Source organism: Pantherophis guttatus, chromosome 1 (genome assembly GCF_059756535.1).
Source record: "Pantherophis guttatus breed Tessera chromosome 1, ASM5975653v1, whole genome shotgun sequence".
NCBI lineage: Eukaryota > Metazoa > Chordata > Lepidosauria > Squamata > Colubridae > Pantherophis > Pantherophis guttatus.
In genome coordinates this window covers 201,636,969-201,664,494 of record NC_142063.1, presented here as the reverse complement: position 1 = coordinate 201,664,494, position 27,526 = coordinate 201,636,969, and the positions used below count along the sequence as shown (strand labels likewise).

The window sequence follows — 27,526 nt, the reverse complement described above, 5'->3', positions numbered from 1 at the left end:
TTATTTAATATACTTTTAAATGGTTTTTAACTTTTGTATGATGTACTTTTATCTTGTGGCTGTTCACCGCCCTGAGTCCTTTGGGAGTAGGGCGGTATATAAATAAAATAAAATAAAATAAATAAATAAATGAATTCTTCTCCAGTAAGCCATTTCCTGAAGGGGGCAGCTGGAAGACCAGCTCCAGAAATCCACTGCTTTAGCTAGCCACCTAAACTTCTCTCTGGATCCACTCGATCCAGCTTTGCACTAGACACTGCTAAGAATCAAGCTTCCTTTCACTTGTTATAAACACTTTCAGCTAGCCCAGGTTACAAACTACTCTTAACCAGAGGCAGGAGAAACAAAACTAACCTGCTGACCTTTATGTCTTCCTTTTAATTCCCACACAAATGCATGTCACAAAGCCTTGAATCATCACAATTTATATGGAGCCCTGTTGCCACCAGAACCAATGAAACTGGGAATAGTTAAACTGCAAGAGGAACTCATTTGAATCAGAATGCTTGTTTGAGGAGGAAAAAGAAAGAAAGAAAGAATTTAAGAACACAAACCATATTAACCCCCTGGAATTTATGGGAGGGGAGGAGAGTTACTTTGGCCTCTTTATTTTAATTTCAATGGAACAAAGCTAATTCAGCTAGGACCTGAAGATTTCCAGATGAAGAAACTTTAAGATTTTTTTCTTCTATGATCCCAATTTACCCTTCCAGCTGAAGTCTCATATAGTGAGATGATACTTTTCTCTCCACTGGTGGATCACTGAAAAGTGCAAAGGGGTTGGTCTAGATGACTTCGAAGATCTTTTCCAAATGTATGGATCTATGTCTTTTGGAAACTGTTGCTCATGCAAATCGAAATTATAAGTCTTCAAAGACCTACCTAACGACAGGAAAGTTACTGGTGCTTACTTTTCAGCATATGTGGGAGAGATTAAGAATTCAACAATTGGAAGTTGTAGTTACCTCTGTCTGGACAGAGTATTGGTCAATTTCATTGTCTATTTTGAAATTTGGATGGTGGCTTCTTAAAGCTGGCTTCATTTCCAGCTGATCTTAGATAAGCAGCGTAAAGTTTGTCTCTGGTATATAGAATTTAGAAGCTGCTTAGTGAAACAGAGTGCTTGTTTCATCCTATGGCATTTTCATTGTTAAAAGAATTTCAGGTCTAGGAAAGAATCTCCACCATTTTCAAAAGATGTTGCTGTTACAGGAAAAAGAGCAGGCAATAGTAGGCAAGGCATCAATGGCTTGAATCTAAAGCAGAACTCATAATCTTCAAAGTCTGCCATTGCTTTTTATATGCAATACTAGCATCCAACTGTCTACGAGATAAATGCCCACTGTGATTACCCATGAAATGTAAAATAGTTATGAATGAATATCTGATTTTGTGTATCAGCATCTAACTTTGCCCGATTTTCTGAAGGGTCCAGTAATGTAGTTTGTTTTGAAAGAAATATATAAATTTAAGAGGAGAACATCACACACAAGAATTGTTTTGCTCCCCTTTATTATGAGCTTAATAAAAAGCTAAATGTGAATTCAAAGATTGCTGCTGGCCTGTGATTTTGACAGGGTGGATAACTAGCCAAGCTAAACTATAAACTGGGTTTTTTTTTTAGCTCAGAGAAAATATTAAAAGCAACACAAGGTAGATGCAAAAAAAGACACTAGTCAGGTGCTGACCCATTTACTTAGACACCAGCCTCCAAAATAACAGGAATATATAATTGCATAGAAGACTGTGTTGGAGATAAAGCAGAATGCTCACAAAAAGTAAATTTATGTATTTTACATAAATTATGTAAGCAAAATATTTATATCTTTTATTTGAAAATATCCCCAAGACAGAATGTAATAATAAAAATATTCAGGCTAAAATATAAAGCCAGAATAGAAATAAAACCAGGGTAGATTACTGCTATGGGTAAACTTACACATCATAGTAACAGCAGAATAATTTGTCCAGCTGGCCTAAATTCATTTCTATTGGCATCATAATTTGAATTTACCAAGCTTAAATCAGAAATCTGTTTTGAATATTCTTTATAAGTAATATTAAAAAAAAACAAGAAAGAAAAACAAATTATTAAAGAATAAATGTGATTTTAGACTTTAGCTAAATTCAAAAGTGGGTTTTTAAGAGTCAGGTTAGCTTGGCTACCTGGTGTGTCATGGAGGGTGGGCTATTCCACAAAGGGATGCCCCCTCAGAGGAAAAGTGACAATCCAGATGTTGTAGCAGGCCATTGTTCCAAGTTCGTAATAGCTTCTAGGAAACTAATTAAATTGGATACAAACCTGCAATTTTGGGAAAAATTGTAATCAATGGAGAATATGAACAAAATTTAGAAACAAATGAATGTTTCTGTGTGTATGTACGTACAGGGTTAACATGGAACATTTTAAACCTGAGTTAGCACTCTGATGTTGTTGCTATAAAAGAGGAGGGGAGAAAGATGCCATTGTACGTTGCTTTTCAATATACAAGGTAAGGGAGATAATAACAGAGCTTTCTTTTGCTCCACTTAGACCTTGGAGAGGGAGAGCACATGCCATGTCTAATTTTGAGTATAATATTTTATGAAAGTACCAACAAATTCAAAAAGATTCAGATGAAGGCAACAATGATAAAAGGTTTTTGAATAGTTCACAAGTCAAGAAAACCTGAAGGAAATGAAAAATTTGAATTTATTGCCTGTCTTTTTCATAGGTGAATGATCCAGAATTGAGCACTGCCCTCTGGATTGAACCCTGATGAAAGGTAGGTCTCTTTACTCCAGAAAAAAGGTCAGTTTCTCTGGTAAAATAGATTGAAGCTTTAGATATGTGGGAGAATTGAAGCCAAACATGTCATTAGCAGAGTATGAAAGGTATTTTTTTTTTATTGCAACCACGTAAATAATACCCCAGTGCACCCTATTAACATTGCATTTTATAATCCTTCCAGCCTAATCAGATTACTGTATTTTTAATCACTGTGTATAGATATTCTCATTCCTATCCAGTATGATAGATGTAAAAGCATATCATATGTCAGTAATGGCTAACCTTTTTGCCATCGCGTGCCAGGAGAGGGGGGGGCGGGGGAGGTTGCCCACACCAATTCTATGCGCCCTGCCCTGAGCATGCACGCGCAAACCCCACCCCCTGCTCCTGGCACGCAATGGCCTGGTAAGCCCGTTTTTCTTTCTTACCTGGTTCCAGATCCTCTCTATTTATCTGGGAGGGGCGAAAACAGGAGGCCTGAAGAGTGCACTCCCTTGGAGGCCCTCCGGAGGCCTCTCTAGGAGTCTCTAGGAGCCCCTCTAGGAGTCTCTAGGAGCCTCTCTAGGAGTCTCTGGAGGCTGGGGACAGCAAAAAAGTCACTTCCTGTCCCACCGGGAGTTGGGAAATGGGCCGTTTCAGGCCTTTGGAGAGCCTCCGAGGGAGTGAGAAAGGCTGTTTTCGCCCTCCACAGATGCATAGAGAGGATCTGGAGCCAGGTAAGAAAGAAAAATGGGCCTTCCCCATGCCCCCTCCCCAGGCCCTCCGGAGGCAGGAAACAGCCTGTTTCCCTACTTCTGGTGGGCCCAGAAGGCCCAAAAATCAGCTGGCCGGCATGCCATGCATGCCAGAGCTGAGCTGGTGTGCCCACTGATATGGCTACGCGTGCCATCTGTGGCATGCGTGCCATAGGTTCGCCATCACGGTCATATGTCATCTTTCACAATTAGCAAAGAAGTTTATGCTCTTCACCCAAACTATCACTAGCTGAAAGAGAAATAAAAATAACAGCTCCTGCAGTGTGGATCCTCATGTACTGATCACCATAAACAAACCTCTGTCTCAGTAGCAGCCTATATTTATTCCCCCCCTCACACACACACAGTATTTAGAAACCACCTATCTCCATCACAAAGTGACTCCGATATAGTTTGTGTTACGCATCCAAGAGTAACTTCCTCAAGTTAGACAGGCTAGGCTGTTCACAAACAAGCCTAGGAAAACTCTACTTAGGACCTCAAAAGCGAGCTTGGATAGAGACCCGTATGATATAAATCATTATGAGACAGTTTAATATGTTCAGCACTCCATTCTTCAATTCCCTATTAGTACATATTAACAATTGTATCAATCACAAACTGCTGCATATAGTTCCCATACATTGTTCACTACCGGACAACCTTATTTAATCAATTGACACTGATTGTGGGAAGTTGGAATTACATGCAGTCTAGGACGGAGTCAAAGTAGATTTTGAATGAGGCCCAAATTCAAGGAATTTTCTTTAAAAATTGGTTGAAAGAGACAGGTGTCATTAGCACCTCTACCACAAAAAAAATTATATAATACAGGGAATGTAAGCCCCAGTAGTCACTGGATTAATATATAGCACTTCAGAAAATAGATGGGACTCAGATGATGTAATATCAATGTGAGTATCTGATGATGTTTCTATGATCCTAGCAACCAATTTCATACCTGAATTCCATACACAGTAAACAAAACGAAGCACTTCATCTATAGGCAAGTAACAATGGCTTCTGGCAAATATTTCCTGAAACAGATTAATTTGGAATTGACCTGTCCATTAGCTATAAGCTTCTTGGACAAATTAATGCCATTACATGGAATCATCATACACAACACATGGAAACATCGAAGTACTGAAGCAATACTTTGATCATTAAATTGTATGTTAATTTCCACATTTATGTAAAATGTGTAATTCTATATTCTATTGTTTTTGCTATTTTGTACTCAATCCCCTATTCAATCAATCTTGGTCCTTCAAGCCTGAAATCTGTTCAGCTCGGAGCTAAAACATTTCTCTTCTAACCAATACAGGCAAAACCAAACCAAAACAGAACAAAACAAAACCCTCCTGGCAGACTGAAGAAGATCCAATTTCAATCCCTGGCAACTTAAAAAAAAGGGGGGGGACATCTCAGGGGTAAAGATATTCCTTTGCCTGAGGCTTTGGAAAGCTGTTGCCTATGTCACAGACAATACTGGGCAAGATGGACCCAACCAAATGTACATATGGAACCATTATTTAATTTAGCACCTTTAATACTCAGGGAAAAAGTCTCACCGTAACCTTTTTCTCATCCATTTGTTTCTAGGGTGTATGAAGATAAAAATGGCACTCCATCTTGCATTACCTTGTACAATTGTAACTTGTCATATAAATAATATCCTTTGTACCAAAGTAGAGAATATTTCTTTGAGGATAATCAAAAATTCTCAGTGTAAATCTTGAGACAGAGCATTATGTCATCTTGAAGTCAAACCAGCTGATAAGAGTTGATTTCAATCAATCAATCAAACACATATATATACCACCCAGTTCACTATAAATGACTGGTAAATTTACAATAAAAGAGAGCATAAAATAAATGAAAAATATACAAATATTGTTAAAAGATGAAGAGGGAGTCCTCAAGGCACCAGACACCCCAAGGGCTGTATACGACTCTTGGATCCCCATGCTAGTTGGCAGAGCCAGGTCTTAATGCTCTTCCAGAAGGCCAAATGAGGCGGTGTGTGTGTGTATTAAGTTCTGGAAACCACTTTAGATATAAGAAGTCCTTATCTTAAGCAGCACTTTATTTATATTTTCACACATATATGCAGTAGTAAGTGGGAAGGAGTTAGTAAACAATGGGTTCAAAAAGAGTTGCAATTCAGAAGGTTTAGAAAATGCCAGACAGCTATTCTGCAGAAAGCAAATCTATCAATGGAACATAGAGAAGTAGAAGGGAAAAGAAAAAAACAACAGAAATCACTATCAGTTTCTGTCCTTTCCCCCCAAATTAATGAAACAACCTCTGGTTTAACAATAGAATGATTTAATGGTGGATTATTTGAATAAGCAAAGGAAGGAGGACAAAGTTAGGATGATCCTTAATTTAAAAAAAAACATTTCTCTCATAGAAATGTCACGAAAACTGGAGACAAACTGTCACAAAGAAGAAGTACAATACAATCTGTTACATCTTACGATTTTAAAACAGGAGTAAAAAAACTGAACTCCTCTTTTTAACTTTCAACACTTGCAAGACATTCTTGTAGCTTCAGACGCCCTCAAAATTAATTAAAAACATCATGCTGTCTACCTCTTTAAAAAAACATTGCATTTGCATTAAAACAATGCTGTGAACTTACAAAATGTAGGGCAAAAATATAAGCTAATATCCCTTTCTGAAATGGAAAAGATATGCTAGAAGAAGGCAATTTAGATCAGAGAAAATAGACAATCCAGCCCTTTTTCCTGTTCACTAATCTGCCATTCCTCAAATGATTTGTTCTAGAATCAGGATCCAAATCTGTATTTTTAAAGAAAAGATCAGTCACTCCTCCACTTTTGAGTATTTGTTTTCTGCAAGAAAGTAATATGAAGAGTATCCTTTGCAAGCAATATATAGTTTGACCTTTTTTCTGTAAACTTCCCATCTTTCCTGCTTCCAAGTTGTATTGGAACTGCAGTTCCCAGAATTCCCAATAAAACCATATGAACAGATTGCTTAAAATTATGTTATTACTTTAGCTTTAACTATACTGAAAAGGACTGGGCTTGAAAAGAACATGAAAGAACATGGCATTTCTCATAAGTTTTCTTTTTAAATTTTTTGTAACATCCAATTCTGGTCTATTCATCTATTTGTTCTGTGTGTGTGCAGAGAATTATCTCTGCTTATCACTTTTTAAAAAATTTTGAATGCAGAAAGCCTAGCATCTCTAATTAAAAGGATGAAAGACTAAGAGATAAAGACTTACTAGAACGACTTAACATTATCTTGACTGAATGAATTACTGTCTATCAACAGCAGGCAATCTTTTTTTGGATCCTCAAATTACATAAGTCAATAGGTCAGAACTACTAACTGGGTCCCCATATACAGACACATACTCCTGCACTCTGGGTGAACATACACACTAAGGCTTTAATCTTTACTCTTCCCACAATGCTGCGTAGTTGAGGTTAAAGTAAGCTTAATGTAACTGAGATGGCTTTTTTCTACTGATATTATCATAGCGAGAAAAGAAAAGGCACAACTGCAAAGTGTTTCTGGCAGTGTAAAGGGAATAGTGAGACTGGCCTTTGTATAACTAAGCAGAAAAGACTGCCAAAACCTGCCCACCTCTGGAAGAGATGGGGAAAAAAAATCAGACCAGATATAAGGTAATTATAATTGCACTTCCTAATTATTTTCTTCCTTGATTCAGGAAGACATTTAGAAAATAATGCTCAGACTTAGTTATGTCTCTCAGTTTACATTATCAAATAATATATAATGGTATTTCTTTACTGATTAAAAAGCTAGTATTCTATCATCTCTTACATTTTATTACAGAAACTACAGTATTGACAGCTGGCAAGCCTTTGAAAGAGTTGAGAAGATATTAAAGCAAATAGCTGCCTTTAATCTGAAAGTAAATCCAACTGAAATGGGGAGGCAGGAAATAGAAATGTGACTTTCTTAAAAGTGATAGCTATAATCCATCTGCTGCACGTACAAATAAGTAGAGAGATAGAACTTAGAGTAAGACAAGACCTAAATGCTGTTGCTGCTGTGTTAGCTCAAGAGAATATTGCTGAGACTTCTTCTTATGAAAGTCAAGAGAGGTGTGCCTGATTGGACCACATGCTTAGGATACAGAATAGTAGAGTTGGAAGAGACCTTGGAGGTCTTCTAATCCAACCCCTTGCTAGAGCAGGAGGCCCTAAACCATTTCAGATAAATGGTTGTCCAGTCTCTTTTTTGAAAGTTTCCAGTGATGGGGCACCCACAACCTCTGAAGGTAAGCTGTTCTTTAGTTGACTGCTCTCATTGTTAGAAAATTTCTCCTTAGTTCTAAGTTGCTTTATTTTATTTATTTTAGTTCTGGGTTGCTGATTTTGTGTTGCTTCATGATGCTGTTCATTGTGAAGCAACACAAACATCAGAATATTTTTTTTTTTTTGCTTTTTTGCTCTTATCTATTCAAGATTCCACTAAAGCTCTTGATGTTTGAGTAAGCAAAGCAACTGACAGATGTTTCCAATCTATCTGTGATTTTTAAGGTGCAGATTTTTCTCCCACAAGGCTGGAATAACTGATGGCAAAACGGATTCAGTGAACAGCCAATTGGGCTGCTGTTTGGCATTCTTCAGCCTGAAAACTCACAGACATCCTTTCCTCATAGTGTACAACATGCCCACATATTGGAGGTTATGATGAACTTGAGGACTTGTTCAAACATTTTTCTCCTTTTGGCAATGCAAGCATAAGCCTTTGTTGAACTTACTCCCAATGTGTCTGCACTGAATTTTCAGGAATTGGAGAGCATTGTGTCTTTGGACATCATGTGATTAATGAGAAGAAGAAAAAAATCATCATCCGTTACAAGTGTCTCTTGAGAGAAGACAAGGTGCAGGCAGCCTATTCTTTTGAAAACCAGCCTATCGTGCCTTTTCTAATAAAGGGCTTAGCAGCAGGGTTATAGAAAAGTATGATTTTAGACAACCAATAATTTTGTATCTGTCCCTAAACTTCTGCTGGAACCTCCCTTATCCATTTTACTCCTAACTGGAGACAGAATCTATGTCATCCTTTTTCAGTACATGATAATAGCAAAGGAACTTCTCTACATTTTTCTATTAGAAATTGTTTTAAAGATTATCTTTATCAGGTTGCTGGAACCATAAGTTTTTCAAGATGGTACCTTCCAGGTACTCTGGACTACAGCTCATCATCTGGCTGGGCTGAGGATTAAATGCCGTGCCTTAATTAAGGTACAATATTGTGGAACACATTTTTAAAAACTAGAGTAGGAAGAGAAAGAACGTGGGGATTACTTTTCCTGCCAATCTTGTAAGTTCTTACTTTGTAGTGACTCCTATTTGGAATCAATTTTTAAACTTATTCATTTCCTTATATACAACTAAATATTACTAAAAACTATGACGATTAATACAATTTAGCAGATCTGCCTAAGTTTTAAATTTCTTATTGAACAGAGAGGCTTCCAAAGGATCATCATTAAGCAAGGTAGTTTTTAGGAGACATGCTGGAAATTTGCATTCTTCAATGCATCCACTTACAGTATCTTTGCTTTAAAACTGTTTTTAAACACTTTGTTCTAAAACTTGCCCTGTGACCAACTTGCAACTTAAAAGCACATTCTCATAAAATGACTGCTGAGATACTTAATCAGAAAGATGAAATAGAGATGTCATGAAGTTGGCAATCGCACCTACTTATTGCACAATAAAAAGTAATCATAATCTTTTTCATTTCATATAATTCCACATGAATTTGCATAACCACTATCTAACAGAAGAATTTAAATCTTCCTGGATATTTTTTTTTCACTATAACTATTATACTAATGTGCTCATCTTCTTGGAGTCCTCTGATTAGCTGATGTTCATGAAAATGTGTACTAAAGAACAGAATATTGTTCTTCATGGCAAAAAAAGTTGATTAACTTTCTGTGAATTCATATGAAGTGAGCTACTACACAAAGGCTTCTATTTTTGCTGCTCCAATGACAATACAACCCCACAGATACTGAACATAACTCAGCAGCAGGGTCCTCCTCTACACCAGCATGCATAGTTTATGTAATGCAAAAGAAGATACAAGCATGTCACACAAGTTATGGAGTCCTACAGAGCCTTACTCAATAAATACAAGCTAAGATAGCGCTCAACCTTGGGAACATTGAGAAATGTGTGGACACTCACTTCAACATGCTGGCTGGGAAATCCCAGGAGTTGAAGTCCAAACATTTAAAGTTCCCAAGGTTGAGAAACAAGTTGGTGAGATATGAGCCACCGTGGTGCAGTGGTTAGAGTGCAGTACTGCAGGCTACTTCTGCTGATTGCCAGCTGCCTATAATTTGGCAGTTCAAATCTCACCAGGCTCAAGGTTGACTCAGCCTTCCATCCTTCCAAGGTGGGTAAAATGAGGACCTAGATTATTGGGGGCAATATGCTGACTCTGTAAACAGTTTAGAGAGGGCTATAAAGCACTATGAAATGGTATATAAGTCTAATTGCTATTGCTATAAACAGAGGAGCAAAAATAGATATGGGTGCTTGTTTTAATTTTAATTTGTCCAGTTTTTTTTTTCTTCCTTCTCTCCTTATTTCCTACACAATAGCCTGTAGGGGATCACACTTGGCAAAGTTCAAAAACCACTCAAAAATATTCATGGGAAATTTGTAGTCTTGGAGACATAGATCACTTATCCCTATTTAAGGGTTCAACAGATTTCACTTTAAACTCTTACTCATTCTGAGAGTGAAAGAGAGACAGGTCGTAGGATGAAATGTAATATAAGAAAGAGTAACTTAAAGACTTGTTTCCATAAATTTAATATAGTTTTTTTTATCAGAAATTGATTATGTATTACCTATATGATGATGTCACCTATACAGAACAGCTCCATTTAAAGCAGAAAAAATATTCAACAATGGTCAGCTAATTAAAACTGTCTAGGAATGAAAGATACAATCTTCCCATGCAATTTGTTTTTCAGACACTGAATATGAAATCTCTTCTATTTTACAAAATAAATAACAATCTTTGTTTTTAGAGGAAGGCAGATAAGTTGTCTGAAAACAGGGGAGTATGATCAACAGCTGAAGTAGAATTCAATTAAGTTCAACTTGCCATTTGGCCACATCCACTGTATTCTGGAGTCAAAATGGAAATAGTTTTGACTGTTTCAAACTTTTCATTATCTTCAGAGGAAAGAAATAAACTTGTAAAAGAAAACCCAGGTTAAAACAAAACAAATTTTGTTTTATGCCAGCCCTATTAGAATTATAATTTCATCAAGAAAACCTATAGAGAAAACTCCCATTACCGAGTTAACAGGAAGGAACTGTATTTCTTAAATTCTTTGCACTTAGTATTCCTCCAAATGTACTATCAAAATCAAGCAGTGCATTATAAATATGCAACAAAGTTACAAATAAGATGCAAACACTAGCATCCTAATGTTTTCATTTAATTACCCTTGAAACGCATTCTATTTAATATTCATTACTCAAAAGCCAATTTAAAAGGGAAAGAGGTGATGGTACTTATTCAGAAAGACATGCTTTCATTCACAGCAATAGTTATCTAATATACGGAAGTTAATAAAGCAGATTAATCTACAAGTCCCTTTAAGCCATCACTGAGTTTAGAACAACTGCCTCTTTGACCTTTAACCCTCCTGCTGTGCACCAGTAGCAGGTGCCAGCTGCGCTAAAATGACGGCTGACGTGGTTGAACGCAAAGGTCTTTTCTTACTTTGCTTCGACCAGCAGTTGACCCTGTAGGAGCAATTATTTCATCTGCGGGCCTAAAGGGTACAAAAAACCAGAAACTGATAAACAAAAAGCATATAGACACCAGCTGTCTAGCCTGAGGGTACACCTCGTCCCATTGACACCTCTAGCAACTTTTTTTTTTTTGAAAGCCGAATTATACACTTTTTTGTCTCCATCCACATGGACTTTGCCACAGTTGTGAACGTCACTCCTGCTGCCCACAAAACTGTATTGTTAACTGTTTCATATGCTTCATTTAGACAGTAATAGTCCTATCAAAATGATTTAACTCCATGTTTTAAGGGATGCAAATGATTTAAGTAGCTAGAACAGTCCACAAAAAGACTTTGGAATAAAATAGATTATTCTGTAAACCCTTGTGCTCATCATTTAGGTAAGTTGTAATTTTTACCCAAGTTTTTGCATAAGTTGAAAGACATTTGCCTTATATCTGCATCAAAACTTCTGGAAGTATTGTTTTGTATACAGGGTTACTCTATCAAGATGAGTAAGAAATGTAAATTGTTTTAAGTGCAAAAGTAGAGCAATCAATTTATAACAATTTACATGTATTGTCAAGGTTAGTTTCTTTAAAATTATTGATGATATTAAACTATCAATCAATAGCTGAAAAGCTCAAATTAATGTCAAACAATAAAATAAATGGCATTGGGATTGAATTTTAGTTCATTCAATATGGTGCTTTTTCTGGTTCTGTAATCACTCAAATCTCAGCTGATTTGGCCCATAGCTGTTATATTTTTGTTCTTCATTTTTTTTTTTAAAAAAATGATAACACTGGTTTACATAATTAAATCCGATAAAATTGTAAACAGAGATACAATAACCTAAACAAGTAAAAGCTGCCATCCAAAGATTATTAAGCATCCAAAGATGCAACTGACTTTTTGGGTTTTAAGGCTTACAGTATTATGTTTCTTTACTTTAATTTAAATATGTGAAAGTTTACCCACCGATTTCCCCCCATTATCTCAAGTATGAGAATTACATCTTTTTTTCTTAATCTAAGGAACATCTTTTTGGACTGAGCTTCATGGGAATTCATGGTATAATTTTCTAACCTAACTCCAATGTTGTGTATAGTAATATTAAAAAGCAGGGAGAACATCCCCAATTTAGAAGAGAGCCTGGACTGACATCACTCTCTTCTTTATGTAAGCTCATACAGTCGTAATTTCTGCTCAACCTAGGATAGTATAAATACACATATTTTAGTTTGATTTGGTTTTTAAAGTAAAGCTTTCTTCAAAGTCACATAATTGCTACACACCAATGCAGATGACCTATTGTGCACATATTAATTATCTATTATTACCACTCTGCCCCATTCCCATTTCTGTCAAATGCTAGTGAAGCTATCTAACTGAATGGCAGTTTAGTGCAGAAGCAACTACAAATGTCAGCTGAAAAGGTTTCACTACTTAAAAAAAAAACCAGTCACTCTATCATGCTGGCATTTTCCCCTCGCCCCTGAGGGGGGGTGGGAATAATAAAGACAGCCACAAAAGATAAGGGGCACTGAACATTTCACTAAATCGAAACAGACAGTCGAAATTTTACTAATTTTGAAAAAGATCACAGTGAAACACTACAATCCCTATATTAGTGTTTTGCCTGGTAAGGCAGACTAATTTTTAATTGCTTGATAAACTATACACCGTTCCTTGGTATGCTGCTACTTCACTCAGTTTACTATCACTAAGAGCAGCCAGAACTTTAATTGCAAAGAACAAACCATGCAGTATTAGAAACTGTAAAAATATGAGCTACCATAAAGAGGGGTAGCTGAGTAAGACTGAATTGAAATATGAGATGCATGAAGTGAAAATGTGTATTTTCACTTTTTAAAAAAATTTAAATTGCATAGTAAAGATTAACAAAGTTTCTATTTACATCATAGCAACTTGTAAGAGTTACAGTTTATACAGGCTACTCAAATGTTAGTTGATTAAAATTTAAGGCTTTTTTTTTTTTAAAGAACAGTTGGACGGCACTGACTTTTGTTTAATCTTTATAGAAACTGAAGCATTTTTAACAAAAGAACAAACAAGCTGACAAATGTTTAAACAGACCATGTTTCACTGCACTGCAAAATAAAACATTAGCACTAAAAAGTGAGACTGATAGGAATACGAAGCAAAAGACAATCATATATCCAAATTACAAATTATGCAAATAAGTGTGTATGTCCTTTCATTTATTTACGGAGAATGTATAGTTTCATTTATGCAAGTAACAACAATCCCACATGCTTTCTATTTAGATTTCATTTCATCAATAAAACTGGCCGATAAAGCCAGTAAAATCTTAAAATGCATTTTTCAATCCTACTATGTGTTCCATGCTCGAGTTGCTGTTCTATGTTGAAATTGTAGAAGTGCCTTTTGCGTAAAATTCTTAATAACACTTTATGTTTTAAATGCTTCTAAATACACGTACAATACTAGTATTTCTAGACTCAAGACTGTAGCAGAGAATCAGCTTTTTGGATAAACCAAGGGAGCCAAACAATGATGCACTGGAACACTCAATTTTTTGCTATGTGATCATATTAAGGCACTGAACTCTCTCATAAATTATTTGCAAAGGTTGCTCATCCTTTGTGTTAAGACATTTTTCCTAATCTACTTCTGAAATATCTGGAGGCATAACTCCTTCGGGGAGGGGGGAGGAGTGCAGTGCGACCCAGTGATGAAAATGGTGGACTGGGAAATCGTAGGTTCAAGTTGACCCTCAGACTGGGAAGCTCACTGGGTGAGTTTGAGCCAGGCATACTCTCTCAGTTCAGCCTACTTATTATTGCGGGCGGGTGTGTGTGTGTGTGTGTGTGGAAATGATAGAGGGAGAACGATGCACGACATGCTGCCCTTGAATGGTGGAAGGGAAATCTAACAAATAAATGAATAAGAGGAAGTGGCAAGGACTACGTGGAATCTAGTGGTGTGGCTAGGTGCAAAGTGGATTATGAAGCCACTAGTTTCCCACAGGTGATGTTTTTCTGGCTAGGCTTGCTGCCCAAGGATGCTATACCTCTGAATCACTAGGAAGTCGCAAAGAGATATTCTGTACCACTATCTATTGTCAACTTTCCTTTCCTCCTTTGATTTATCTCAACTTCGTATGGACATAAATTAGCCGTCAGTTGGTGTGAAACTGTGGAGGAACTTCATCAACATTTGTGATCTGTCTCAATTCTATTATTAGGTCTTCTTTATCCTCATAAGAATAATGCCAATTGGTTGTTTAACTATCATAGATCTTCTGCTGCTGCAAAAGGTTAAGATGGCCCCATCTGTAACTTACCTTATACTACGATAGTCTCTTTAAAGAGCCAACTGTAACCCATTTCAAACTACACATAGCTATTGATCTCATGCTACTCTTACAACAATAATCCAGCAGCCCGAAGGATAGCAAAACAGGATAGTGCAAGAGTATACCGAGTTATTTGAAATGGCTTTTAAACCCTATAATTTAAGAGTACTTTCCCCCTAGTTCCACTGAAATACTACCCATAAGTCTACGTTGCTATTAATCAATCAAAAATAAGATGGATGAGGTACAGGATACTTGAACTTAAATTTCTGCAATATTTTTAAACAGATAATCCAGCAATATTGTCATATAGCAATGTATTAAAATGCATTTTCATGTGCTTAATTACAGGTAGCCCTCGAATTACAACAGTTCACTTAGTGACTGTTTGAAGTTACAATGACATTGAGAAAAGTGACTTATGACCATTTTTCACACTTACTTTCCATGGTCACGTGACTTAACATTCGGATGCTTGGCAACTAACTCACATTTATGACAGCTGCAGTGTCCTGGGATCATGTGATCACCTTTTGCAACCTTCTGACAAGCAAAGTCGATGAGGAAACCAGATTCACATAACAACCATGTTACTAATTTAACAGCTGCAGTGATTCACTTAACAAATGTGGCAAGCAAAGCCGTAAAATGGGGGCAAAACTCACTTAACAAATTTCTCACTTAGCAACATAAATTTTAGGCTCAATTGTGGTCATAAATTGAGGACTACCTGCATACTTTTCCCCAATTAATTCAACACTTATGATGTGCAAATATTTAGCGACAGATCTTTCCTGCTTTAAAAAGAGACATGATGTAACAGTGTTTCCATCAAAGCAGACAAATTGGGAGAATATTTAGCTTCATTGCATCACTTTAAAGAACTGACAAGTCTCTTTAAGCTCACAGTACAATTAGTCATTAGGGCCTAGTTTTCTAGCACTGTTAAGCAATTTGTAATAACCCTTTTGTTTTAATAGGGTTAGGCATTACTTACAAGACACAGCTGTCTAGAAAACTGAAACCTCTCGTTGTGAAGCAACGGTCTTGTTCATTTGGCTGCATGATAGTCAAATCAGCTCTAAAGCTATGGTTTAATGGCCTGCCGATGAATAATCAATGGATCACTTTTCATCTGAGTGTGAAAATGAGAATAATCTAATTCACTGTCCCTTTGGTAAGATGCAAAGCCTAGGGTTCTATTTCTATTCAGGGGCTGATTTATAACCCAATGGAAATCTGATGTAAACATATAATCAATGAGTCCCATCATTGTTGATAACCGCCCCCAACTGGCTCACTCCCTCATCTCAAAGAGCCATCCCTTTAGGCTATTAGCTTTATCCAGCTAAGTCTTTCTACTACTCCTGCCTGCTGCTTTTACCTTGCCCATTTGTTCAGACCAGCAGAGTCAGAAGTAATTTTATACGCAGCAGAGAGCGGGTAGAATTGATTTTTCACTCAGCACTCAGTTCCCATCTGAATAATTATCAATTTTACTGCCTCATAAAGGGAAGAGTCAAAATTTCAAATCAATTCAAAAGAGCTTCTGAGAGTAGAGAAACTGTACAGAAGGAGAGAGGTCAAAATTGGCAATGACCTCGGGAGATGATGTCAGGTATTAGTACACTGAATGGTTGACATCAGAAGCACTCAATGCAGTGTGACTTGTGCTAATGCAAATCATATTTATGCTGACTACTGGAGACTGGTCATAAATATTTAAAAGAGTACCTGAAAGCCTACATTCAAACTAAATATAATGTATTCCACAGATTGTGAAGCTAATAAAGACATATCATACCTTATTCATATGCTATAAATTTTAGGATTGCAAAGTATCATTGACACAAAATAGAACATTAAGGTCATAAGAACAGCAAATGTAGGAAAATCTGGGTTTGAGGCCAACGTACCTGATCTTCCTGATTACACAGCTGAACTTTAGAGTGAGGTTGTAATGCTGGGCAACAGGCAAATGTGAAATACATTTCTAGGTTCTCATCAACTTTTATTCTACTTGAATAGAGTGATTACTCCAGGAAGTTGCAATATAAAACAGTGATGGCAATGAATCACCGAGGATAGTAATAACGGTCCTATACATACTTAAATATTATGCTATGTATTACTTCTCAATTTATTTAGAGGCAAAGATCACCCAAAGTAATCGCAGCAATAAATAAGAAGAATAAATCTTGTACACTTAAATGGCAACCATATTGCTGGTACCTCATCATCAGCACAATCTTCAGGTTACTGAAGATCATGAGAACTCTACAAATGTTACTGTGATTTGATTACATCCATAAATTTAAGCAGTTATTTCAGCGAGATCCTTGCTAACAGGGATCTACTTGAAATGCTGACCCGTCTGTTATTTGGAAGCACATTAAATCTTTTATCAAAGTACATTCTATCTCATATTAGTATTAGAGAAGCGCAATTCCAATTGATGTTTTATTTTCTCATGATATTTTCATTATTCTAGCAAAAAACTATTTTGAAAACAAGATAATATGAAAATACTTTAATGTCAGGGAATCATTAAGTTTAAAAGCACCACTGGCTACTCTGTCCAACCCCTTGCTCAATGCAGAAATCTAAATTAAAGAAACCCTGTCAATCCAGTCTTCATTGGAAGACATCTAACAATGCTAGTTTTTGTTGCTACAAGTTGACTTTTTAAAAAACTGACAACTATATGCCCAATAAACTGGGCAATGCTTCAGATCTGACTCCAAAATATGGCTTCAGTGCATGAAAGAGCAATAATAAAGCACTTGGCAACTCATCGAAGCAGCTGCTTCTGTTTCCTCACAATTCTGGAAACAAAAATATTTGCTTTAAAGAGTCACTGACAAATACTTTATTCATGCATTGGTGTGCTCCAAAGCAGTTTTTCAAAACTGATTTAAAGTAGTGCATGCCACAATGCGTAAACAATTGCCCTTATAGGGAAGATACAAAAAGCTTTGATAAATCTATACAGTATTCAAAATGCAGCCATCTATCTGATTAGAAAGGCTTAAAAAAGGCTTCTTTTAACATTTTCAGCCTGTTATAATGCTTTTTTTCACCACTACAGTATTCACTGTAAACATTTTCACTGACTATTCCACCCAAAGACAGTTATATTCCATTGTATGTAAATGCTTCTAAAATTCTATAATCTCATCAGTTCATTGACGTATTCCTGGGTCACTGAACTCACACAACTGAGATGCTTTGGGGGACAATGCAGAACTTACGGGGCTGACTGAAATGGGTTCACTAGTAACTGCAGTGGTAAAACTTAGAGAATTGCATTATTAAATGTAAAAAAAAATCTTTTAAAAAGAAAGTTCAGAAAGACAAAGGCAAAATAGTGTTTTTGAGTTTACCTGCTGCAGCACCTCAGAGTTTTGCTGCATGAAATGCAGTAATCTTTGCCCGTCTTGGGAAATCTCCCTGATTCTCAGGGGTTTCTTTCCTTCTTTTGCTATGTGCTTGAAGAGATAGGTAACAATGTAGTCCAAACTTGCACAACAGCTAGAGGAGACAATCGTATCTGAACATTAAAAGAAAAGGAAACACAACATTGCAATTTCTGAAATAATTTCACTATCAACAACCTACATTGAAATGGGATTACAGAACTATAATAAGGGTAGATGGGACTGTTGCTCTTACTCTGTTGTTATAACATATTCCAAGTAGATTTCGCTATGACAATCCCTTATCTTTCACTCTACTGCAGCACAGAGAGAGCTTTTACACCCTACTGGCTGGTGTTCTGCCTGGTTTTACGCACTCCTGCTGGCTGTTACAAATTCAAGGACTCCAGCTGTTTCCTTATTGCTATGAAATTATGAATTCTGAAGAGTTTGTACTTGGGGGAATAAGAAAAAAATGTATTGTTTTTGCAGTTTTAATCTGCATGGTCAGAATAAAAATACATACATAGATTAAATACCTGTGGCATTCACAGATACTTTCAATACCAATACTGAAGAAGTGACTCAAATTTCTCTACCACCATAAATATTAAAAGGCAAAAGATTAATACAATCTGGAGAGAAATCACAATATAAATTGCATTTATATGGAAAACAAAATATCCAGATGACATAAATGTTGGAAAACAAAATGAATAACCAGCCCTCCTTCCCCAAGAAACCAAAAGCAAAACAATTGAAAATCAACCATCCCCCATGAAATATGTAACTTGTAGAGTTTAATTTTTATCATTTGGTTGTTATGAAAATACAAATAAAACATATTTTTAAAAAACTTGTGAGAAATAGAACAGCAAAGGACCACCTTTACTTACTATATTTAAAGCAAAATATTATAACAATAAATTCCTGTTTTTTAATTTACAGTTTGCAAGGTACCCTATTTCCCTCAAAATAAGACATCCCCTGAAAATAAGCCCAATTGGGCTTTTGAGTGCATGGCAATACGGCCAAGCGTTTATTTCAGGGTTCAAAAAAATATAAGACAGGGTCTTATTTTTGGGGAAACACAGTAATAGGCAACTATTCTGTGCAATACCATAACAGCAAAATAACTGTGGATGTGTTATACAAATCAATCTCAGAATCCACTATTACTCAATGTTTGACAATTTTTAAAGGGAATATTATTTATATTTATACTCATCTCAGCCAGCAGTTTTGATATAAAACATGTGTGAATCACAAACATGTTGTATCACGTTGTTTCAGTACATGCTATTCAAACTGTGCATATTTCTTTTCACTTATTAGCAAGTGATTGCCTGCAACTACTTTGCAATCTTCTAGCTATTCACTTCTTACAGACTCAGCAACCTTGTCATTCATGGAATATACAAACTTCTTTAAATACATCACAGATTTCTAAAGTATTGTTTCTATTATTAGTTTTAGGAGCAGTCATTCTTTTATACTAGTGGGTATAGTTAAGCACATATTTGTGAAAGGAAAAAATACTTGGAAAGAATACTGATGGTGCAATAGAAATAAAAAGTGTATTTATCAATATTTAGGGGTTCATTCAGCTTCCAGACGAGGACAAAACCACAGCCCTGATTAATGCAAATATAGATTATTTTCAGATCTTGTATTACTGATTTTGGATTCTTTGTTTGTGAATGATATATACATGTGCACAAGCATTAGTGTTAAAATACTGCTTATCTGAAGGAGAATTGCAAGGTATATGATAGACTCAATTAAGTGTATCCCCTTAAACTGTGATAAGTGGAAGCTTGCCAATATTGCAGTGAGTATTTGAAAACTTCCCTCTAGGCACAGAATGTTGATCTGTGCCAGTTCTGGTTTCTAAATGTTGTTTTGAAGTTTACTTCTCTTTCAACATCACTGCAATCTATTTTTTTTCCTTAGCTAAATTCTCCTGGGATGTTAAGAAAGATTTTGCAGACAATTTTAACCACAATTAGTCTCAAGACTCTCTTCATTTTACCACGTACGAAACATTCCTCTGAATTTCTGACAATCCCCATTTCCACTGGATGCAAACTGAAGCTAATATTTGTCTCTGGTTTCTTCATCTGTAAAATACATCCACTCTGATCCTTTTCAGAATAGGCCACAATAACATGTCTTTTCTATACCATGCTGCTTGGAACGGCGTATGTGATTGTCCAATTCAATTATTCAATTATTACACAAAGCTAACAAGGGAAAATTCATAACATTTCTCTTTCTTAATATTTAGATGCATTTGGCTATGTTTTAGATATGCAATATTCAGAATATTGCAAAAAGCAAAATGCAAAATAATGCTAAACCTCTGGTGTCAAAAAGTTGCATATGAATTCTATGTCTGTTGTGGGAATCAAGGCACTAGGCCTTGGAATGTTTGTTCCACAGCATATCAAAAAGATAAGGTAATGTTGTATTAACAAAAGGTGAGAAAAAGAATTCATGGTTAGTCTCAGTAATCACTTGTGTCCCTATCTACAATATATGTATTGCTTTTGTGAGGAAATACTCAGATGATAGTTACTCTGGATGTTGAAAGAAAGGAAGTCCAAGTAAAGATTTCCCACAGCAATTCTCTCTCTAAAGAGCATGATTTAATATTTATAAATGCTCAATTGTGCATTTTGCCCAAGAGTTAAATGTTTTAAGTACTCAATAATGTGATCAATTTTAATTGTCCACTTTTTTATTTATTAGAATTCATTTACATGGAAGAGCTTGACTTTGCTTTCCACTAAAGTTGAATCATTATTCAAGCAGGCGGGGGAGGAGAGGAGGAGATAGGACAATATCAAATAGCCCTATCCAATCTAATCTGATTCCAAAAAGGGGATGGTAGTTTTCATAGTCGTTCAAGATTAAATGTATTTAATCAGGGGTATCACTGATTCTTTTCCAATATATTCCACAGATCTACTGCAGTACATAATTGAAGGTATTGTAGTGAAACCTTTATACAGATACACAGAGGATGAATTGGTGAAGCTCTGATCCCCTAGTGCAAGCAGGAAAACATATAGTCCAGATTAAATAAATGTATTAGTTTGTGTGAAAACTATCAGGTTTTCACCTCTCTTGTTTACGTCAGACTCCTCTCTAAATTATGTTAAAATCCTGTACACAGATCTAGAATTGTTTATTTATTTAAGAATATGTGTATGGCCGCCCACTCACTCTCAGCGACTCTCTGTTTATGTGCATATTAAGAAGCATCTGATCCATTATGTTTTCTTTACAAGTTTCTTTCCCTTTGGTCGCACAGGAAAGCAATGAACACTTTGAAAGGTATCTAGAAATGCATATTTCATAAGCATGTTTTGCCGTACTTTTAAATCAATACTTTGACTATTTGTTTGAAAATTGAATAACACAAAGTAAATCACTAACGTCCATTTAAAAACGCTCTAAACATGCTGATACCATACAAGTACGTATTTATTTTCTTCTTTAAGTGATCTTAGCAGCGCAGTGGAGAGGTTTATCTGTTCATGAGGATGCAATTTAAGTATTAAGAGCTACTTATATTTTCCCATAACTTTATATCAAAGATGCTTGAGACATTCATTTTTCTTCTCACTGTATGAATGTAACAGGGGAAGATGTTATGCAAGACCCCTATTCTGATTTTAATGGACACAGAGGCATTTGCTGAAGCTGAATAGAATCCTTATTGCATTTTACTCAGGTTAGGTAGACAAGCAGATTAAAGGGAGGAAAACACAGGAGGAGGAGAAAAATGACAATTGTTGCTGTTGGAGAAACAAGCAAGAGAAAGGTGGAATAATGCCTAATATCAACCTGAAATTTATATTTCAACGAATTTCTCTTTTCATGAGAACCAAGGCGTTGCTGTCTAAAAAACTTACTTCGGCATTTTATAAATGTATGTAACTGGAAGAATTATTTGGCAAGTGGCAACACTATTGTGCATGACAGTTTAAGACAGTGGTGAAATGTAAAATTTGTTACTACCGGTTCTGTGGGCGTGGCTTGGTGGGGGGGGGGTAATGTGACTGGGTGGGCGTGGCCAACTTTTTTTTTTTTTAACTTTTAAAAGCATTTTTTCTACAACCTCTTCGGCCGAAGAGTTTGTAGAAAAAATGCTTTTAAAAGGCTCTGACGATCCCAGCTGAGCTGCGCAATCATCAGAGGCTTTTTTTTTTTTTTACTTTTAAAAGCATTTGTAGAAAAAATGCTTTTAAATGTAAAAAAAAAAAAAAGCCTCTGATGATTGCGTGGCTCAGCTGGGCATGGAGGGGGGCAGGGATTTCTGCTACCTGTTCTCCGAACTGTCCACCGCCATCATTACCGGATCGGGCGATCCGGTCCGAACCGGGAGCATTTCACCCCTGGTTTAAGAGCTTTGTTTTGTTTATGATGAAGGGAAATGATTTAAGTGAAATGCTCTCTGATCTGTTTCCCTTTACCAAAACCCAAATTACCTCTTCTCAAAATACTCAATTTTGAAAGTAAACAAGCCAATCTGTTTAACATTTAATAATAATAGCTTGCAGAAAATATTAAGCTTTCATTTTTATTATGAATGGTAGTATATAATCTACAAAAGCTTTACATGGTGATTAGTAAGTAGGTGTCATAAGAGGTAGTCCTTGATTTACAACCCCAATAGAGCCCAAAATTTCCGTTGCAGTTGTTAGGTAAGTTTTGCACCGTTTTATGATCTTTTTAGTCACAGTTGTTAAGTAAATCACTGCAGTTGTTAAGTAAATCATGTGGTCATTAAGTGAATCTGATTTCCCTCATTGACTTTGCATGTACGCCACCCAGGGTCTTTGCATTAGATGGGTGGCTACAGAAATGTGATAAAGCAATCAATCCATCAATGCATTCATTGTCTGGAACTATGATACCCACAGTATTTCCATTCACAATTTCTTTTAAAATAAGTTTTAAGATGTAGGTTTTCATATTTTTTTTCTTCTGTTTAATTCATGTTATATTCTATGTCAAACATTTTGGTGAGGCAAGGGGGTAAAACAGCAAAACCTTGTTAAGAAAATGAAATAACAGAAAAATTACTTTAGTAAACGACAAATGCTGACTAACAGTTGTCTTCATTTCTAATAAAACGTAGGATGTCTGTTTCTTACACTACCATTCAACATTTGCACATCCACAAGGCCATTATGTATTTAATACTCACAAAGTATTAGCTACTATTTGTGTACTTCAATTACTTTATGATTTGAGCCAGGGTGAAATCTAAAATTTTTCTCTACCGGTTCTGTGGACGTGGCTTGGTGGGCATGGCAGGGGAAGGATACTGCAAAATCTTCATTCCCACCCCACTCCAGGAAAAGGATACTGCAAAATCTCCATTCCCACCCCACTCTGGGGCAGCCAGAGATGGTATTTGCCCGTTTTCCGAAGTACTCAAAATTTCCGCTACCGGTTCTCCAGAACCTGTCAGAACCTGCTGGATTTCACCCCTGGATTTGAGGTTTTAAAAATAGTATTTACAGTTTTGTTAATTAAAAAAAAAAGACTGATATTTGGTTTCCTCATTTAACTGTCTTTCAAATATCCAATACCACAACAATAGGAACTGTTATTTTATGTTTACATAAAATATGGATCTATTTTATAGGGAATTGCACTTGGATCAGAAAGCCCATAATTTAATCCCAGCTCACATATTAACTTAATGGAGAATCTGAAACTGCTACCTTGTGGATTGTTTCCATGTTGAATAATTGTAGCAATGGTGACAGGCTTAATCTAAGGATTTAGGAGACAAACAATGGGAGAGGTCTTTCTGACAAAAGAAGTAGAAAAGTGTAAGAAAATGTCACTGAGAAAAGTGATGGAACTGATTTTTGAGGGCAAACTCCATCACGTGGGAGGACTGCAAAATTATATTGATTGATGTCCTTCATAAACCAATTGGTGTGTGTGTTTGTATATGTGTATGCATGTACTGGTATGTGTGCATGCATGCATATCTACCTCCACTATATATATAAAATGCATATTGTTTTTTTTAAATCTGTACTGAGAGTAATATAGACTTTTTTCCCCTTAAGGATTTTAATCTCTTATGAACGGATTATTTTATTTCAAGGCTTAGAGCAACCGGTTTTCACATTAAAAAATACTGATATCTTCGGTAGATTTATTTTCCATAATTTCATTGAAAACTTAAGTAAACTGTTCTACACTTACACATTACTATGAATCATCCGATCAGTTTTCCTCATAATAGGAACAAAGCATTTTAGTCTATACTATATTATTGGTGTTCTGGAGTATATGCTTCTCATTGGCAAAGACTGCGTAATGTTGTGTACTTTTATTGTATTAAGACTTATGGAGCATTATGTCGTAAGTAATTGGAATGTAAAAATGTTTTATGATTCATGTTGTGGTTTACGTTTTTCAAATATTTGGAAATACAACATTAGGAAAGTGTAAAATTCTACATGAATCATAAAACACATTTTTAACAAGTAAGTTTTCAAAGTAATATACCCTTTGTTTAGCTTCCATTGAAAAGAGAGTGTTTTCATTTGAATACCCTGAAAAGAAAAAAGAATATTATTGGACAATACATTTTTAGATTCTTTTCTTTAGCTGAAGATCATGCCCATGTCTACTAGTCTGTAAAAATATCCTTCTGAACACAGGACCATTTAGTCTTAAAAGACTCATGAATAAACAATTATGTGATGCATTGTTATAGTAATTAAATCAAACACCTAATGATTGTGGTCACATTACTTTTGTCTGCTTTAGCATAATTTTACATTCTTCCTTAGTTTATTTCTTTTGTGTACTTACCAAGAGCAGTTAGTCCTTCAGATATCGATGTAAATATATACATTAATACATGTGGCTCTAAGCTGGTGATGAAACTCATGTGATCCTGAGCTAGACACTCCAAAAGTGGGTAGTAAGATTGGCTTAATTTTCTATATTGCTTGGGATAGAAGAGAAAGAGAGAATATGATGCAATAAGAAATTACACGGCTTATTAAAAAAATTACTGTAATGAAACAGAGTTTTACCAATATTATCTACTGTATTTTTATATGAAAAGAAATGTATTATATTCTAGGCAGAATAAACCAAACATAAACCTGACACTATTCAGCCATTTTTTCTGCGAGCTACACAACAGAACGAAGAGCCACAATACAGTAAGGGGCTGAAATGCCCACTGGGAATCTAATCACAGACTGCTAGTAGAATTACAAAATACATATATCTGTGTATTTACTAACCCAGAAATTCCAAATGTATGTAATTATATGTACAGGTGTATAGCTGTGGATCTCTGCAAGTGCATTATTATATGAAAGAGAAAGGAAAACCATGCAGGGTTTCTAAATTGTAATTGAAGAGAGGGCAGAAAGATGCTCCCTTTACTGTATCAACCTAGTAAATCTGAAGTGAATGTATAACTATGCCAGGTGTATCCAAACATATTCGGGCCTGTATTGGCTTCCGTTGTGAAGTAAGTAAAAACTTTCTATTTTTAGAATTTTGATTCTAATAGTAAATTAGAGGCAAACTGAGGCAAACTGAACTTTAAAAAAATTCTAAGCCTTATCATTCTGAAAATATTACTTCAGCTTAAGAGAGATAAAAATTGATCAGGTCAAATATTTTGCAATAACTGAACTGGAACCCTCAACATTATGAAAATGGAAATGAAATTAATATTGAATAAAAGTTTCACAGCTGCTTACTAATGCTTATCCAGTTGTACTGTGCTGCCTATTTTGCATGTCCTTTCCCAAATATATTCTTTGTGGTTACTGCTGTATTTTGCCAAGCTATTTTGATATTTGTATGTAAAAATTCCAATAGTTCTAAATACTTCTCTCACAGTCACACTACCAATTGTGAAATTTTATCATTGTTATGCTTTGTTTTTATGTCAACTGAAGACAGTAAGATAAAATTCCCTAACAGGAGAATTAAAGTGGATACAATGATGCAACTAATCATAAGCAGTAATGCAACTCAGATGAAGGGGAGGAGAAAAATGTAAAAAAAAAAAAAAAAGTAACAACACCCTTTTCTTCTGATTGCATTTCCCATTTCAGATGTTTGTATATCTCCTTTAATAATACTGTCATTGTTTCTCATCTGTTTGGGAACAGCTTTTGGGACATACAATCAAATAAACATGGCATCCAATGCTGTTTTATTGTTTGCCTTGGGAAACCTTGATTACTAATGAAATCTACATTACTTACATATGTACATACACACACACACACACACACACACACACTATGTGTTAGATAATGTGTGTGTTAGATAATTAAAAATTATGGTTTTTAAAAGGTATTTATATATTTAATTTTCTTAAAAATTTGCTTGAGTAAAAGTACTGCAGAGAGAATTCCAAAAACCAAGGTAATTCCTATTAGACTAGGTGAAAATCAGTGCTATACAAGATGTACAGCTTATTTGATCCAGTGGTAAGGTTTTGGTCTTCAGAGAGTTCCCCCTCATTTGTCAGATACTAGTTTGTAAGACTGTCATTTTCATTAAAATCATTCCATGGGAGTTAATGTCAGAGGAATACTGATTGACAACATATCAGCAAGTTTAACTGACAATGTCAAAAACAATCCTACTCCAGGTTTGTGAATTATTATCCACTTAGTAGATGATCTGTGACTGTCTTGATGACATATTATAAATATTTTAAAGTAAATATTCATAACTAGTTAATGAAACTACACATAATATTGTATGTGTAAGAACTACTAATGCATGCATGCAATTGAAACAAAAATAAACTGCACTTAAGTTGTTCTAGATTCCACTCTATCTTCATTTTAAGCCTGTGGTAGTAATACATAATTTGCATAAAGACTCCCAGGATGAATAATTTCTTACTAGCAAGTCACTGTGGGATACTGAAAGCAGCATTTTGACAAAGGCCTGAAGTACATTGTCAAAGTGGTTGTCCCCATACAACTTGAAGACGCCAAAGCTGACATAATTTCCACATAAGGCAGATTTGAGTGCAGAGTAACAGATGGAAATACCCTTGAGTTTCAATGGATAAATCTGATCCTTTGACAAAGTCCCAAGAGATAGGATCTGATTACCTGTTTGCAAGAAAGAAAAACAAAGAGAAACTGACATAAGTAACTGAAAAACCTGGAATCTGTGTTACTTAGCACTTTCACTTAACTGTTGCTTTTTATCATTACTGGAATATTTGTGCTAGATGATTATCAATGGACAGATCATGTGATCTGATGTACATCTAAGACAAATTAAGGGCGGATGTTATTCTGTGACTTGGACTATTTGATATTCCCTTGCTATTAAGTAGTTGTCACTGAATTGTGTACCGTATTTTTTGGACTATAAGACGCACCTAGCTTTTGGGGAGGAAAACAAGAAAAAAAAAATTCCTCTGCCTCTGCCTATCAGCAATTT

General features: G+C 35.6%; 1 protein-coding gene and 1 long non-coding RNA gene across 3 annotated transcripts in view; one reads left to right on the top strand and one right to left on the bottom strand.

Moving 5' to 3' along the window:
* RANBP17 (RAN binding protein 17) overlaps nucleotides 1-27,526 on the bottom strand; it is a 198,653-nt gene that overhangs the window by 10,178 nt on the left and 160,949 nt on the right. For both annotated transcript variants that reach the window (XM_034432307.3, XM_034432308.3), the window contains exons 23-25: nucleotides 26,975-27,189; nucleotides 24,899-25,037; nucleotides 18,014-18,180 (exon numbers count right to left, since the gene is read on the bottom strand). In XM_034432307.3, the coding sequence (XP_034288198.2) occupies nucleotides 18,014-18,180; nucleotides 24,899-25,037; nucleotides 26,975-27,189 (521 nt within the window). The remainder of the gene's footprint in view (nucleotides 1-18,013; nucleotides 18,181-24,898; nucleotides 25,038-26,974; nucleotides 27,190-27,526) is intronic.
* Nucleotides 712-7,413, top strand: LOC117674336 (uncharacterized). Its single transcript, XR_004593803.3, has 3 exons — nucleotides 712-779; nucleotides 2,715-2,765; nucleotides 7,342-7,413. It is a non-coding gene; the product is annotated as an uncharacterized LOC117674336 (long non-coding RNA).